General features: G+C 61.8%; 1 protein-coding gene across 5 annotated transcripts in view; it reads left to right on the forward strand.

The window, feature by feature from the left end:
- Positions 1 to 14,438, forward strand: part of DNAH17 (dynein axonemal heavy chain 17) — a 34,176-nt gene that overhangs the window by 5,836 nt on the left and 13,902 nt on the right. For 3 of the 5 annotated variants that reach the window (XM_074847284.1, XM_074847283.1, XM_074847285.1), the window contains 32 exons: positions 334 to 477; positions 705 to 1,238; positions 1,337 to 1,506; positions 1,754 to 1,976; positions 2,056 to 2,172; positions 2,274 to 2,360; positions 2,588 to 2,740; positions 3,174 to 3,422; positions 3,643 to 3,765; positions 3,991 to 4,338; positions 4,419 to 4,510; positions 4,676 to 4,802; positions 5,021 to 5,173; positions 5,606 to 5,731; positions 5,888 to 5,995; positions 6,126 to 6,257; positions 6,699 to 6,859; positions 6,949 to 7,105; positions 7,480 to 7,584; positions 8,043 to 8,200; positions 8,778 to 8,916; positions 9,400 to 9,627; positions 9,777 to 9,914; positions 10,398 to 10,530; positions 10,822 to 10,949; positions 11,068 to 11,216; positions 11,425 to 11,707; positions 11,846 to 12,019; positions 12,692 to 12,899; positions 12,992 to 13,157; positions 13,711 to 13,813; positions 13,970 to 14,117. In XM_074847284.1, the coding sequence (XP_074703385.1) occupies positions 334 to 477; positions 705 to 1,238; positions 1,337 to 1,506; positions 1,754 to 1,976; positions 2,056 to 2,172; positions 2,274 to 2,360; positions 2,588 to 2,740; positions 3,174 to 3,422; positions 3,643 to 3,765; positions 3,991 to 4,338; positions 4,419 to 4,510; positions 4,676 to 4,802; positions 5,021 to 5,173; positions 5,606 to 5,731; positions 5,888 to 5,995; positions 6,126 to 6,257; positions 6,699 to 6,859; positions 6,949 to 7,105; positions 7,480 to 7,584; positions 8,043 to 8,200; positions 8,778 to 8,916; positions 9,400 to 9,627; positions 9,777 to 9,914; positions 10,398 to 10,530; positions 10,822 to 10,949; positions 11,068 to 11,216; positions 11,425 to 11,707; positions 11,846 to 12,019; positions 12,692 to 12,899; positions 12,992 to 13,157; positions 13,711 to 13,813; positions 13,970 to 14,117 (5,464 nt within the window). Of the gene's footprint in view, positions 1 to 333; positions 478 to 704; positions 1,239 to 1,336; positions 1,507 to 1,753; positions 1,977 to 2,055; positions 2,173 to 2,273; positions 2,361 to 2,587; positions 2,741 to 3,173; positions 3,423 to 3,642; positions 3,766 to 3,990; positions 4,339 to 4,418; positions 4,511 to 4,675; positions 4,803 to 5,020; positions 5,174 to 5,605; positions 5,732 to 5,887; positions 5,996 to 6,125; positions 6,258 to 6,698; positions 6,860 to 6,948; positions 7,106 to 7,479; positions 7,585 to 8,042; positions 8,201 to 8,777; positions 8,917 to 9,399; positions 9,628 to 9,776; positions 9,915 to 10,397; positions 10,531 to 10,821; positions 10,950 to 11,067; positions 11,217 to 11,424; positions 11,708 to 11,845; positions 12,020 to 12,691; positions 12,900 to 12,991; positions 13,158 to 13,710; positions 13,814 to 13,969; positions 14,118 to 14,438 lie in introns of those variants that run through there. The other 2 variants (XM_074847282.1, XM_074847286.1) reach the window with 2 other exon arrangements.

The following is a 14,438-nucleotide window of genomic DNA, read 5'->3' on the forward strand; positions in this document are numbered from 1 at the left end:
CCTTGCTTTAACAGGGAGCGTGTCCGGCGCGGGGTGCTACGACGCTCTGAGCCCCGCGGTGGGCTCAAACCCGGGGGCACTGCGGTGGTCCCTGCTGAGGCGCCCGGGGAAGACCCCTGAACATCACACACGGGCTCCAGGAATCCGCTGCCCTCGTGGGTGAGGCCTTGGCTGTGGCTTCTGGTGCCGTACAGCTGGGAGAAAGGGAAGGATGGGGGATCTGCGACAGCCAGGCAGGACAAACCCGCGGGGCTGTGAGCGAGGACGCGCTCGCAGTGTCAGGAGCTGGTATGTTTGCTGGGTATTTACTGACTAGTTTTTTCCTGCTTGCAGGAGAACGCAGATCTCTTTAAGGCTGACAAGTCATCACAGATGTGGCTGGACTACGTGGGGTGCATGGACAGAATCGTGCTGGACAGACTCTTCAGACTTGTCCACAAATCTCTGCAGCTGCTGCTCACCAACATGGCCCCTGACGTAGGTCCCGGTTCGCCCTGCGGCGCCGTGTCCCTGCGTGTCCTGCCGCTCGCTGTTAATGCTTCAGGCGTTTGTTTAGTGGCCAAACGTGCCCGTCCCGGTGCTCCCCGGTGCACCCGGCAGCCAGCGCCAGAGGTGCCGGTGTCCCTCCTTGTCCCTGGCATGGGGCTGGGGGCCAGGGGGGCCGGGGGACATGAAGCACCACGCGGGGCTCTGACCTGTTTCAGGCCAACGTGGCGCCGTTGTTCGAGGTGCGCCTGGAGCTGTGCGAGGGCAGAGTGCGGTACCGTCCCTCGCTGGAGGCGGGAGATGACAGTCTCTTGGGGCTGGTGGAGAAGCTGCTCCAGGACACCTATGCGCCCACCGCCTGCCTGCCTCGGCTGCTGGAGGGGAAGCTGAGCTACAAGGTCAGTCCGCGGTGGGAGGCACCTCCCGCCTCAGCTGGAGAGGGGCGAGGATGCGCGGTCCCCCCAGCCAGTCCCCGAGAGCTCTGCCCGTCCCCTCAGACCAGGCTGGAGGAGCAGGAGGATCTCAGCAGGATGCGGGAGGAGGTGGTCTCGCTGGTGGTCAGCGCCACGGCGGAGGGCGAGGTGTACAGCGCCGGCTTCGAGGAGCAAAACCACCTGTGGCTGGAGGACCCCGAGGAGTTCCTGCAGCACTTCCTCGCCTCGGGCGGTGCCCCCGGCCCGGAGGAGCTGGAGCTGCAGCCGGAGGAGCCCCCGGCTCATGGGACCCCCTCCCTTCAGCTCTTTCAGCAGGAGGTATGGGGCAGGTGCCCAGGAAGGTGCTGGGTGCCCGGGGAGGTGCTGGGTGCCCAGGGAGGCGCCGGCCACGGGCTGTGACCAGCTCTTGTCCCCAGATCAACGCGTGCGAGGAGCTGTGCGAGGAGGTGTCGGGGTTTGCGAACACCAAGGTGTTTGGGGGGTGGCTGCAGTGCGACTGCCGCCCCTTCAAGCAGGCGCTGCTGGGCGCCATCAGGCGCCGGGGTCTGGTGCTCCAGCAGCACCTCGCCAACCACGTCATCACCAGGTAGGGACCCGGTGAGCCCGGGTGCGGGGACAGGGCGCTCCCGGTGACCAGAGCTCAGCTGGGCTGTGCTGGGGCAGGGCTGGTCCCTGAGGGACGGAGCCGTGGAGGTGTGGGCAGAGGTGCCGGGCACCCCCACGGGGGTGAGGCCCTGGGGGGCCACATCCTGCGGAGCGAGCCCCAAGCAAGCACAGGGGTGGCTGTGAGCCCTGTCAGGGACACCTGGTGAGTGCCGGCACCTTCCTCCCAGTCTCCAGGAGCTGGAGGATTTCATCCAAAATGCAAACACCAGCTTGAACAAACCTCTGGAGGAGGGAGACTATGAGGGGCTGGTGGAGGTGATGGGGCTCCTGATGCGGGTCAAGGAGAGGCAGGCAACGACCGACAGCATGTTTGAGCCCCTGAAGGAGACAGTTGCTCTGCTCAGCACTTACGGAGAGGAGATGCCGGAGGAGATCCACCTCCAGCTCCACGTGAGCTGCTGGGTGTGCGGGGGGCCGGGCAGGGGGTCCCTGGGGCCAGGCCACTGAGGCGCTGCGGTGTTCACTGCAGGACCTCCCCGAGCACTGGGACAGCACCAAGAAGCTCTGTCTGCGCGTCAAGCAGAGCGTGGCACCCCTGCAAGCCAACGAGGTCAACAGCCTCCGCAAGAAGTGCCAGCAGTTCGAGGTGCCTGCCCGGGGGCCTGGGGGCAAGCGAGCAGCTTCTCAGCAGCCTCGGGAAGAGCTCGCTGCTCTCCTGCCCCCCCTGAGCCCCGTCCCCCCGCGCAGGTCCGGCAGCACGCCTTCCGGGAGAGCTTCCAGCAAAAAGCCCCGTTTTCGTACACTGACCCAGACCCCTACAAGTCCTTGACCAAGGTAAGGAAGGGGAGGACGCTAGGGCCACCGCTGTCCCCACGGCACTGCTGGGACACCCCCAGCCCGGGCACCGGGTGCTGCTGCACGGGGGGGGGGGGCTGGGGAGGGGCAGCGGCTCCGGCTGCCAGCCCGAGGAGGAGGGTCTGGCCCTGCTGCACCATCGCTGGGGTAGGGAAGGTCCCTGGCACACGGTCCCCAGCTGAGACCTTTTCTTCCTCTCCGGCCAGCAACAGAAGAGCATCGCGGCCATGGAGAGTGACCTGGCAGCCCTGTCCCAGTCGGCTGGGCTGTTCGAAGTGTCGGTCCCAGAATACAAACAGCTCCGAGCGTGCCAGAGGGAGCTGCGCTTGCTGAAGGAGCTCTGGGACGTGATCGTCCTGGTACGTGCCGCGGTCTGTGAGCCAGCACGAGGCAGGAGCACGGGGGGGTGCGGAACAGGCTTCTGCAGAGCACTGGGCTGGTCCTCACAGTTTTGAAGCTCCTGAGGCCTTGATGAGCTGACCGGTGTCTGCAGACAGTGGCTACCAGTAGCCATCTGCCGTTGAGTGCAGTGACCAGGAGCCCTGGGCTCGGTGCTGGCCCCTGTGCCAGGGCACGATGCCCAACGCTGCCTCCGAGCAGAGCAGCTCACATCGCCAGCCAGAGGCACACGGTTGCTGTAGCTCCTCCAAGGGCGTGCGGGTGCTGGGTGTGCACGTGGGGGACGCGGCACCGGTGCACGGCGCGTGCGGGCGCTGGGCGTGTTGCTTTGCACCCTGGGCGGGAATGCTGCTGCTAATTGCGCGTCCTGTGAAAACGTATTCCCCAATTCAGGTTACCTCGAGCATTGGCGCCTGGAAGACCACCCGGTGGAAGGATATCGATGTTGAGCAGATGGATCTCGATTGTAAGAAATTTGCTAAAGACATTCGGAGCTTGGATAAGGAGATGAGAACCTGGGATGCGTTCACAGGGCTGGACGACAGCGTGAAGAACATGATAACGTCCCTGCGCGCCGTGAACGAGCTGCAGAACCCGGCCATCAGGGAGCGGCACTGGCAGGAGCTCATGCAGGCAACCAAGGTGCTCCCAGCCCTCCCACCCTTCCCTGGCCCAGGCCCCGGCCCGGAGGCTCCTGAGAGTTGAATCCATCAGGGGAAGCACAGAATCTGTTTTAAAAGCCGTACACAAATATTTGTGTAGGATATTTAAATATGGGTGTTAATGAGCTCATTTGGGAAAACTGCTGGGCTGCCTCTCCGCGGAGGGAGTCCCCGCCCTGACGGTGCCGGTTCTGCTGCAGGTGAACTTCACCATGTCCAAGGACACAACCCTCGCCGATCTGCTGCAGCTGAACCTGCACGAGTTCGAAGATGAGGTTTGTGGCATCGTGGACAAAGCCATGAAAGAGTCAGGGATGGAGAAGGTAAATGGGGCTCGGTTGCTGCCCTGCTTTGCTGAGAGCCCTGCGCCGATGCGGCTCTGTGGCTGTTAACACCCGTGTTCCTGCTGCTGGGGGCTGGAGGCCACACGCAGCGGCGGCACCAAGGAGCTCGTGCCCCAGAGGAGGATTTCCAGTTGCTCCCTGCCCTTCTGCAGGGTCTGGGACTCGGCACCACCGTCCAGCTCGTTTCTCACGCCCCATCTGTAGGTGCTGAACGCCCTGGACACTACCTGGGCGACAATGCAGTTCGAGCACGAGCCCCATGCCAGGACCGGCATCACGCTGCTCAGGTGGGATGAGGTGCTCGTCGAGATGCTGGAGGACAACCAAGTGCAGCTGCAGAACCTGATGACGTCCAAGTACCTCGCCTTCTTCCTTCAGGAGGTGTCAAGCTGGCAGCAGAAGCTGTCAACCACTGACTCCGTTATCAGCATCTTGTTTGAGGTGCAGAGGACATGGAGCCACCTGGAAAGCATCTTCATCGGCTCCGAGGACATCCGCAGTCAACTGCCGGGGGACTCGAAGCGTTTCGATGCTGTCGATGAGGATTTCAAAGTGCGAAGCCCGTCCCCTTCCCGGGCCCCCGAGAGCTCGCTGACGGTTTGGGTAGAGCTGAAGTATTTTACCTCTTGCAGAAATTAATGGCTGAGGCAGTGAAAACTCCCAACGTGATTGAAGCTACAAACAAGCCTGGACTCTATGACAAGCTGGAAGCGTTGCAGAAAAGGTGAGGTTTGGGTCCTGGCGAGGCATTGCGGAGAGGCCTCCGCCAGCTGGTCGAGGGCCAGAGGGAGAGTTTGACTTCTCCAAAGCGATGTCTGTCTCAGTGTGACAAGGACTTATCAAAGAGTAAAAACTAACTGCAGGGTTTTTTTTCCTTGTTTTCTGTTAGATTGGCACTCTGTGAGAAGGCTTTGGCTGAATACCTGGAGACCAAAAGACTGGCTTTTCCCAGATTCTACTTTGTTTCCTCTGCAGATCTGCTTGATATTTTATCTAATGGGAATGAGCCAGCTGAGGTATGGGTGGTGCGTAAAGCGTGGAGGCAAGTCCCGTGTCTCTTGCATGTGAATTTCTTGCAGCAGTTTTAAAATATTTTTCATCCTAAGGAACACAACACCATCACTGGTACCCCCCTTCTCAGGGACGCAGCGCCCTGAGAGCCGTGCGGGGTTAATCCAAGTGGTGGTTACACCTCGCAGCACGGTCCCTGAGCCCTGCCCGCCTCTGCTCCCAGGTGTCCCGTCATCTGCCGAAGCTGTTCGACAGTCTGGCTAAACTGAAGTTCAAGATGAGCCCGGACAAAAAGCCCCTGAAGGTTGGCCTGGGGATGTTCAGCAGGGACGAGGAGTACGTGCCCCTTGACACAGACTGTGACTTGTCTGGCCAGGTCAGCAGAGCCCCGTGCAGGGCTGGGCGGGTTCAGGATGGGGATGAGCCTTGAGCTTGTTGCGCACTAACAGCCTGGCAGCAGTTTTAAAATGCAATCGTGAGGCCTTTCAGCCAAAAAAAACCCAGAAATGGGCTCTGCCTTACGGCTGTGGGACAGCGCTGCAGCAGCATCAGTCACACCCCCCTGGGCTCGCAGCCCCGCCGGCGGCCGCACTGTGGTTTTCCCCTCTCTGCTGTTCACCCTCGGACCCCGCTCTGTGACCTGCCGCGGCAGAGCCCCCCGGGGCTGTGCACCAGGGTCCTTCGCGCAGCTCGTCAGGACGCGCGGGGCAGCGGGGAGCTGCTCACACACTGCCGCGGGGTCACACAGCCCAGCCCGGCCACGGGCGAGCAACCGTGCGCTCAGGGCTTGCTGGATGTGACCCTCTAGGTCGAGGTCTGGCTGAACCGGGTGCTGGCCAGCATGCGCTCCACGCTGCGGCACCTGATCCCCGAGGCCATGGTGACCTACGAGGAGAAGCCGCGGGAGCAGTGGGTGTTGGACTACCCGGCCCAGGTGGGAGCTGCCGCGTGGGGCCGGGCTGGCCGGTGGCTCTGGGAGCTGGGAAGAGCAAGCACAGGGCACGGGGAGGTGCAGGCGCCTGCCCAGAGCCTTCGCGGGGACGGCGCGTTTCCCTCTACGGCCACATTCTCTGCCTGGGGTTTGCTGCAGGTTGCTCTGACGTGCACCCAGATCTGGTGGACCACGGAAGTCGGCATCGCCTTTTCGAGGCTGGAGGAAGGCTACGAGAACGCGATGAGGGATTACAACAAAAAGCAGGTTGGCATCCCTCAGAGCTGACCCGCAGCTCCTCTCTGCTCCGAGGAGGCGAGGTCTGGTCCGGGGGGTCACCGGCAGATGGGCGAGTGATGACGTTATTTTCCTGTTCCTCACTTCTTTCCTTGCTCAGATTACTCAGCTAAACGCACTGATTTCACTACTCCTTGGACACCTGACTGCCGGAGACAGGATGAAGATCATGACGATCTGCACCGTTGACGTCCATGCCAGGGATGTTGTGGCCAAAATGATCCTTGCGCAGGTATTTGTTACAAGGGGATATTTTTACCGCTTGGCGCCTCTGAGCACAGATTTCCCGTTATTTTATTAATTTCCAATGTTTTCAAAATATTCCGATGGCGTGAGGAAACCACCCGTGGGGTGTTAGGGGTGCACGGGAGCCGGGGAGGTGGCGGCAGGGGCTGGGTCTCGTGCAAAACCAGATGGAGGAGCAGTTTTGCTGGTTCCGGCCGCGCTCGGGGAAGCCGGGGGTCACGGCGTGGGGCTGTGCGCCGCGGTCGGTGGGCTTGGGGCCGTGGGGAGGGACGGTCCTCACCCACCCCAGGGCTGCACTGGGACCTGTTTGAACGCTCTCCTGGTGTACGGAGGTGACTGGGGTGCTGGGGCGTGTGTGGGGGCTGGCTGAGCCGGGGGGCGGGGTGGGCAGCGCCGGGGTCTGCCCTCCGCAGCCGGTGCTCCGCAGGTGGAGAGTGCCCAGGCGTTCAGCTGGCAGTCCCAGCTCCGGCACCGCTGGGACGAGGGCAGGAGGCACTGCTACGCCAACATCTGCGACGCTCAGCTCCGCTACTCCTACGAGTACCTGGGGAACACCCCCCGGCTGGTCATCACCCCTCTGACGGATCGGTAGGGGCTCGGCTCCCCGCACCTCCCGCTGGGCTCTGTGGCCGTGCCGCGCTCCGGCACCGCTCAGGCCTCCCTCCTCCCCTCCGCAGGTGCTACATCACCCTGACGCAGTCCCTCCACCTCTTCATGGGGGGGGCCCCCGCCGGCCCCGCGGGCACCGGGAAGACGGAGACCACCAAGGACCTGGGCCGGGCAGTGGGCATGATGGTCTACGTCTTCAACTGCTCCGAGCAGATGGACTACAAGGTGGGGCGTGGGGGGGGCGGGAGGGTGCCCTCCAAGACAAGGGGGGACCCTCTTTTGGGAGGCTCCGCTGCAGCCCCCTTGTTCGGCTGCAGCGTCCGTTGCTGATGCCCTAAGGCTGATGTGTGGGTCTGGCAGCAGCCCCTGGTGCCATCCTGCACCGCTCGCTCCTACCACAGCTCCAGCCAGCTCGTGTCCCTGGAAGCCCGGGGGACCCGGGGTGGGCTGTAATGCTGCGGGGCATTTCCCCAGGGAAGAGCACAACCCACAAAAGCAAGAGCAGCTCCCAGCCCGTGACCTTTCCTCGCAAACCCCCAGCTGCAGCCTCTGTGTCAGGGCTCGGTGTCTGAAGCCCGTCCCTGGTGATTTCTCCCCAGTCCTGCGGCAACATCTACAAGGGGCTGGCTCAGACCGGCGCCTGGGGCTGTTTCGATGAATTCAATCGCATCGCAGTGGAGGTTTTGTCCGTGATTGCTGTGCAGGTGCGTGCTCTCCCTACAAACCGGCGGCAGCGCCGTGCCGCAGGGACTGGAGGAGACTTTCCAGTTCACGTACTGAACGTTGGCTCAGTCAAACCTGACTTTCAAAAGGACAGTTTGCCGCTGTTATTTCCACTGCGTCGTGTCGGGAGGCAAATGGGGGGGAAGTGCAGCCATACGGGGCCTTTGGGCACGTTTAAGATCATGCAGCCCATCTGTGTCCCATCCCGGTGACCCATCACACCCCCCCACCCCTGGGTCTGCCATCGCCCGGGGCCAGGGTGTCGTGGTGCCTGGGAAGAAGCTGATCCAAGGCCGGCGCTCCTGAGCCCGGGCAGTGTGGTGCTGCCGGGCTGTCGGCGAGCTCTCAGCTTTGCCGATGGCATGACCGAACCTCCAGGCTCTCTCAGCGCGGGCGGGCGGTGGGGGCGCGGGCACTGACACCTCCCCTCGCCTGCCAGGTGAAATGTGTTCAAGACGCAATTCGCGCCAAGAAGAAAAGATTCAATTTCCTTGGAGAGACGATCGCTCTGATCCCCTCGGTTGGGCTGTTCATTACCATGAACCCCGGCTACGCAGGACGGACAGAACTGCCTGAAAATTTAAAAGCTCTGTTCAGGTACCCGTGGGCAGAGGGGTCCGTGGGTAACGGGCAGTCGCTACAGCATTCACCTCTGCGGTGACGCGCTGGTGCTACATCCACAACGTGAACTAAAGCTTTGCTACTGCAAACGAGGGTATCTGTGTGCACTGGCAGCCCCTGTGTCAGGGGCACCTTGGCACCCCAGGACACCCCAGCCTCTGACCGTCTCAGGGCCTCTGAGCGGGGCTGCTCAGCCTGGAGAAGAGGATGCTCGGGGGGTCTAATTGCCCCCTTTGGCTAAAATCCAATTGAAAATAAGAAAACAAGGTGGTCAAGTGCTGGAAGGGGCGGCCCAAGGGTGCTGTGGGATTTCTGTCCTTGGAGGAACACAAACTGTGACTGGAGAAGGCCCAGGGTGACCTGTTCCAGCTGTGGCACGAGCCCTGCTTGGAGCAGAAGGCTGGACAAGGCACCTCCAGAGACCCCAGCCGGTGTAAATTACTGCCCAATTATCATAATGAAAACATGGGTGTGAACTGTGGCTGGCTGCGGGAGCGCGAGGGGCGTGTGGACGTCCCTGCACAGCCCTGCTAACCTGCCGCTGCTCCTCCAGACCCTGCGCCATGGTCATCCCCGATTTCGAACTGATCTGTGAAATCATGCTTGTTGCAGAAGGTTTTATTGACGCTAAGCTTCTTGCAAGAAAGTTCATCACTCTGTATACACTCTGCAAAGAGCTACTGTCTAAGCAGGTAATTTAACATATTGCACGGGTCTTTAAGATGAAAGAGTTCGTTTGAATTTCAAACCTGGGGCTGGTAGTCGGGTTGCCAGCAGGAACGTGCTGCCTGGAGTGTGCTGCGCAGTTCAGGGCTCTGCCTGGGCAAACTCCACTTCCACGCTGGTGCATCATATGGCACGTTCCTGCCTTCTGGAATAAATCAAGAAGTACAAAAATAGAATAGAATAGACTATAGCTGATTAAGATGAGAGCATGCAGATGTTATTCATCTCAGCAGAAGTGATTTGCAATAAAAACGTGCTTCCAGGAAGGAAGCCAGGCTGCTGCTCCCCTCCCGGCCGAGCGGGTTTGCCTGGTGCATAAACTCACTAAGTCCCATCTGCTGGACACCGGATCACCCGGGGTGGGCAGCGCGCAGGGTATTTCTCCAGACTGTTTGAAGCAGTTTTCTCTCACCAAAGTGAAATTGTGATACTCTGCTGCCTGTTGGCAGGACCACTACGACTGGGGTCTGCGGGCTATTAAGTCTGTGCTGGTGGTAGCCGGCTCCTTGAAGAGAGGGGACCCCAGCTGCGCTGAGGACCGAGTTCTGATGAGAGCTTTACGAGACTTCAACATCCCCAAGATCGTGACAGACGACTTGCCCGTCTTCATGGGGCTGATTGCAGACCTGTTCCCAGCCCTGGACATCCCCAGGAAGAGGGACCTCAACTTGGAGAAGGTGCAGGCCCCGGCATGGCACCAGTGCCAGAGACATCCCAGTCCTGGCAGGGTCCAGAGGCTGAAGGTCCATTCAGCACTGGGGGGGGGCTGGCCCGTGTCTGGGCTCTCGGCGAGGCCGTGACGCTGCCTGTGGCCTCCCCTCCCCAGATCATCAGACAGTCCGTGCTGGAGCTGAAGCTGCAGGCGGAGGAGAGCTTTGTGCTGAAGGTGGTGCAGCTGGAGGAGCTGCTGCAAGTGAGACACTCCGTCTTCGTCATCGGCAACGCCGGCTGCGGCAAGTCTCAGGTAGCAGCCAAACCATCCCTGAGGACACGGGTCCCCTCCTGCCCCAGCTGAGCACACCCCATGGCCTCCCCGGTCCGTGCAGCTCCTGCTGCACCTGCAGCAGCGTCTGCGACAGGGCCAGCGGCGTGGCCGGTGTCCGTGGCCACCCCACAGCACCGTGCACACCGGGCTCAGCCCGTGGGGCTGGGCAGCTTTGGGACAGGGATGTCCGGGACACCCTTAGGCAGAGCGGGGACAAGGCCAGGAGCAGGCAGGGACACGCTCTGGTGACACCCTGCATTCTGCGGTGTGGGCAGGACAGTGCCGGGGCTGGCAGGGCTCTGGGCTCTCACAACACCCCGGCCAGGAGCCGGCCCTGCAGAGGGAGGCCCAGGGCATTCCCAGAGGCTGCCCAGGCCGGGCTGCTCCACCACGGGCGGGAGCAAGGTTCTGTCTGGGCTGCGCAGGGGCAGTGGCCGCGGGGCACAGTTCCCCTCCCCGCAGGTGCTGAGGTCGCTCAACAAGACCTACAAGAGCATGAAGCGGAAGCCGGTCACCGTGGACCTGGACCCAAAGGCCGTGACCTGTGATGAGCTGTTCGGGGTCATTCATCCGTCCACGCGAGAGTGGAAGGACGGTGAGACACCGACGCTTGTGTGCGCGGCCCAGCGGGGGGACGGGACCCGGCACAAACCACCCTCCGGCAGCCGCTGGTGCAGAGGCAAATACCTTCATAAAATGTGAATCTGTAAACACTTTGTGATGCGGTGGCTGGAAGGGGAAAACCTTTCCTTGGGGCTTTTTACTGGAGTGTGAGGGAGGAGCAACGTGTCTCAGGGAAGCACCCAGTCCCGTGTGTCCCTCAGCAAATGTGCCGTGAGTGGAAAGAGCCGAAGGGGACAAACCCATGTGTCTCTCTACGGGGCAGGTCTGTTTTCTTCAACGATGCGTGACCTGGCCAACATCACCCATAAGGGGCCCAAGTGGATCATCCTCGATGGTGACATTGACCCCATGTGGATCGAGTCCCTCAACACAGTCATGGATGACAATAAGGTCGGTGCCATCACACCCCAGGAGCTTCGCTCGCTCATTAACTCGAGGTGATCAGCCTGGGTTCGTGGCTGGGCCCCAAGATCAGGGCAGCCCCCCCGTGACAGGCTGCTTCCCCCAGGTTCTCACCTTGGCCAGCAACGAGCGCATCCCCCTCAACCCCACCATGCGGCTCCTCTTCGAGATCAGCCACCTGCGGACTGCCACGCCAGCGACCGTGTCCCGGGCGGGAATCCTCTACATCAACCCCACAGATCTGGGCTGGAACCCGTGAGCCTGGGGAGGGACGTGGGTGGGGTGGGATGGGACGGGACAAGATGATGGGATGGGACAGGATGGGACGGGACGGGACGGGACGGGATGGGATGGTATGCGATGCGATGCGATGGGATGCGATGGGATGGGATGGGATGGGATGCAATGGGATGGGTGCTGGCCCCCACGCGCTCACCTGCAGCCCTGCCCTCCTCTCCCGCAGCATTGTGACCAGCTGGATCGAGACGAGGACAGTGCAGTCTGAGAAGGCCAATTTGATGATCCTCTTTGACAAGTACCTGCCAGTGTGCCTGGAGAAGCTCAGGTCGGGATTCAAGAAGATCACCCCGGTCCCTGAGGTCACGATGACACAGACGGTGCTGTACCTGCTGGAGTGTCTCCTGACGCCGCAGACTGCCCCGCCGGACTCGCCTCGGGAGCTCTACGAGCTCTACCTTGTCTTTGCTTGCACCTGGGCCTTCGGAGGGGCCATGTTCCAGGACCAGGTACGGCCGCCTGCCCACACCTGCCCCCTGGCCAGGGGATCCTGCCCAGCTTCATCCCTCGGCCACATCCCTTCGGAAAATGCTAAAGCAGCAACAACGTTGGCCCATTTCTAAGTTTTTCTGTTTGGTTCCTCCCAGCTCATGGATTACCGCCTGGAGTTCAGCAAGTGGTGGGTGAATGAGTTTAAAACCATCAAGTTTCCTTCTCAGGGGACAATTTTTGACTATTACGTTGATCCGGAAACGAAGAAATTCATGCTCTGGACTGAAAAAGTGCCAAAATTTGAACTCAATCCCGACGTCCCTTTACAGGTATTTCCCACAAGCTCTCTGGGTTTGTGTTTTGTTTATGAATCCATGGTCTTCCCCCGAGCAGCGCTGGGCCTGGAGCGGTGCCAGGACTCGGGCCGGCTCCGGCGGCACCCGGCAAACCCCGCGGTTCTGCTTTACCCTGCGGAAACCTCAGTGAGAGCTGCAAGTTGCAGCTCTTCTTTAATTTCAGATTAACATGTGGCTTCGTAGATTATAATGAAGCAATTATAACTATCACCTGAATGCAAAAATGTACTTTAAAACTTTATTTGTATGTCCTTTGAAATGCCCTCCCGAGGGAGGGGCGTTGTGTCAAGGGTCTCAGGGAGAGGGAGAGGTGCTGTGGCCGAACGTGCCCGAGCATTGGCTGAACAGAGACGCTGGGGACAGTTTCAGGAACTGTGCTGTGTTGTTCTGGTTTAATAACTCGTTTTTCTGACAGCTCCTATTTTTGGTCAGAAAGTCTTTAGAATAACCAAGCACCTGAGATCTTTTGCTTTAGAGAGGGAGCAGGTTTGTGTGGAGATAGAGCATCTTCCGCTAGACCAGCTGGCAGTGCCGGGGAAGGCAGGCAGGGCTCCCTGCCCGCTGCTCCCCCGGGAGATCCGCCTCTGCCTGCGCACGGTGCCTCGGGCAGCACGAGGAGCTGCGGGGCTGACGCCATCCCCCCAGGCCTCCGTGGTGCACACGACGGAGACCATTCGCGTCCGCTACTTCATGGACCTGCTGATGGAGAAGCGGAGGCCGGTGATGCTGGTGGGGAACGCAGGGACGGGAAAATCGGTCCTGATGTGGGACAAGCTCGAAGCGCTCGGCACAGACGAATACCTCGTGCAGTCTGTGCCCTTCAACTTCTACACCACCTCGGCCGTGCTGCAGGGTAAGGCTGGCCCGAGCCGGCGGCCGGCCCCACGCCGGGCTGTGCCCCGCGGCGCTGCCCCGCTCACTGCCCACCCGCTCCTCTCGCTGCAGCCATCCTTGAGAAGCCCCTGGAGAAGAAATCGGGGAGGAACTATGGCCCCCCCGGGACCAGGAGGCTGATCTACTTCATCGACGACATGAACATGCCGGAGGTGGACAAGTACGGCACCGTGGCACCGCACACGCTCATCCGGCAGCACGTGGACCACGGGCACTGGTGGGTGCCCGGCTGGTGGCCCCCTCTGCAGGGCCTCGGTCACCCCCTTCCCAGCAAACCCCTGCGGTGCCGGCACCTCTCCCACCCCGCCCGTGCCCCGCCCGTGCCCCCTCCTGCACCGGTGGGGCCAAGTCACCTGTTCGCCCCCAGCCCGCTCATTCCTGGAGCTGCAGGGAAGGTTTTGGCAGAGGAATGGGAAGACTCTCTGCTGGCGACTCCAAACCCCGTCCAAAGCACACAGCCCGGCTGCCAGCGCTGGCGGGGAACCCCGGCGGGGGATCCCGGTGCCTGGTGCTGCGGTGCCGGCGGTGGGGAGGGTTCGCTTGGGAAGGGGGGAAGAGGTGACAAGTGCCGGTTGTCATGGAGGGCTTTGGGGCCAAGTCTGGCCCTGGGGCGCAGGAAGCATCACCGAGAGCCGTGCCAGGCTTTGCCCAGCACCAGGGAAATGGGGATCCCTGCTCCCGCATCCCCCCCGACACAGCTCCACAGCGGCACAGCCCGACTGGAGGAACCCACCCCCGGGGAAAGCGTCACGGTGCCGGTCCCTGCGCAGGTACGACAGGAACAAACTGACCCTGAAGGACGTTCACAACTGCCAGTACGTGGCCTGCATGAACCCCACCGCGGGGTCCTTCACCATCGACCCCAGGCTGCAGGTACGCGGGACCCACAGCACCGGGGGCTGTGCCCTGCGGGGGGGGTTCGCTCCCTGGGACCGGAGCCTGGAGCAGGTGGGATGAGCCAGGGGCCGTCTGGCTGCATCAGCCCCTGTGGGGAAAACCTCCTGCCTGAATTCCTGCCCCTCGCTGCAGCGTCACTTCTGCGTCTTCGCCCTGAGCCCTCCCGGCCAGGAGGCTCTGCTGACCGTGTACGGCACCATCCTGGCGCAGCACCTGGCCCTGCAGAAGATGCCGCCGGCTGTCCAGAAGCTGCAGCCCCAGCTGGTCGCAGCCGCGCTGGGTGAGCCCCTGACACGGCGGGGAGGGGGGAGGTGGCACCCACCGGCATCAGCCCCCGGGGAACGCACCCCCCAGCAAACCCAACCGCTCCACCATCAGCCGGCGCCCTGGGAGCCCCACGCCGCAGCTCCGCATCATGGCACCGTGCAAATGAAACCTCAGCTCCTCCTTTCCTCCTGTTCACGCTCTAAATGCAGCATTGTTTCCCTAGAAATTGTCAGACTAAAGCCTCAGGCTTGTCCTCCTGCTGAAGGTGCCAAAGGGGAGGGTGAGCCAGGCTCAGGGGTCCCGCCAGAGGCTGCCGTGGGGCCCTGCCCGCCCG

This window comes from Strix aluco, chromosome 21 (genome assembly GCF_031877795.1).
Source record: "Strix aluco isolate bStrAlu1 chromosome 21, bStrAlu1.hap1, whole genome shotgun sequence".
NCBI classification, from domain to species: domain Eukaryota; kingdom Metazoa; phylum Chordata; class Aves; order Strigiformes; family Strigidae; genus Strix; species Strix aluco.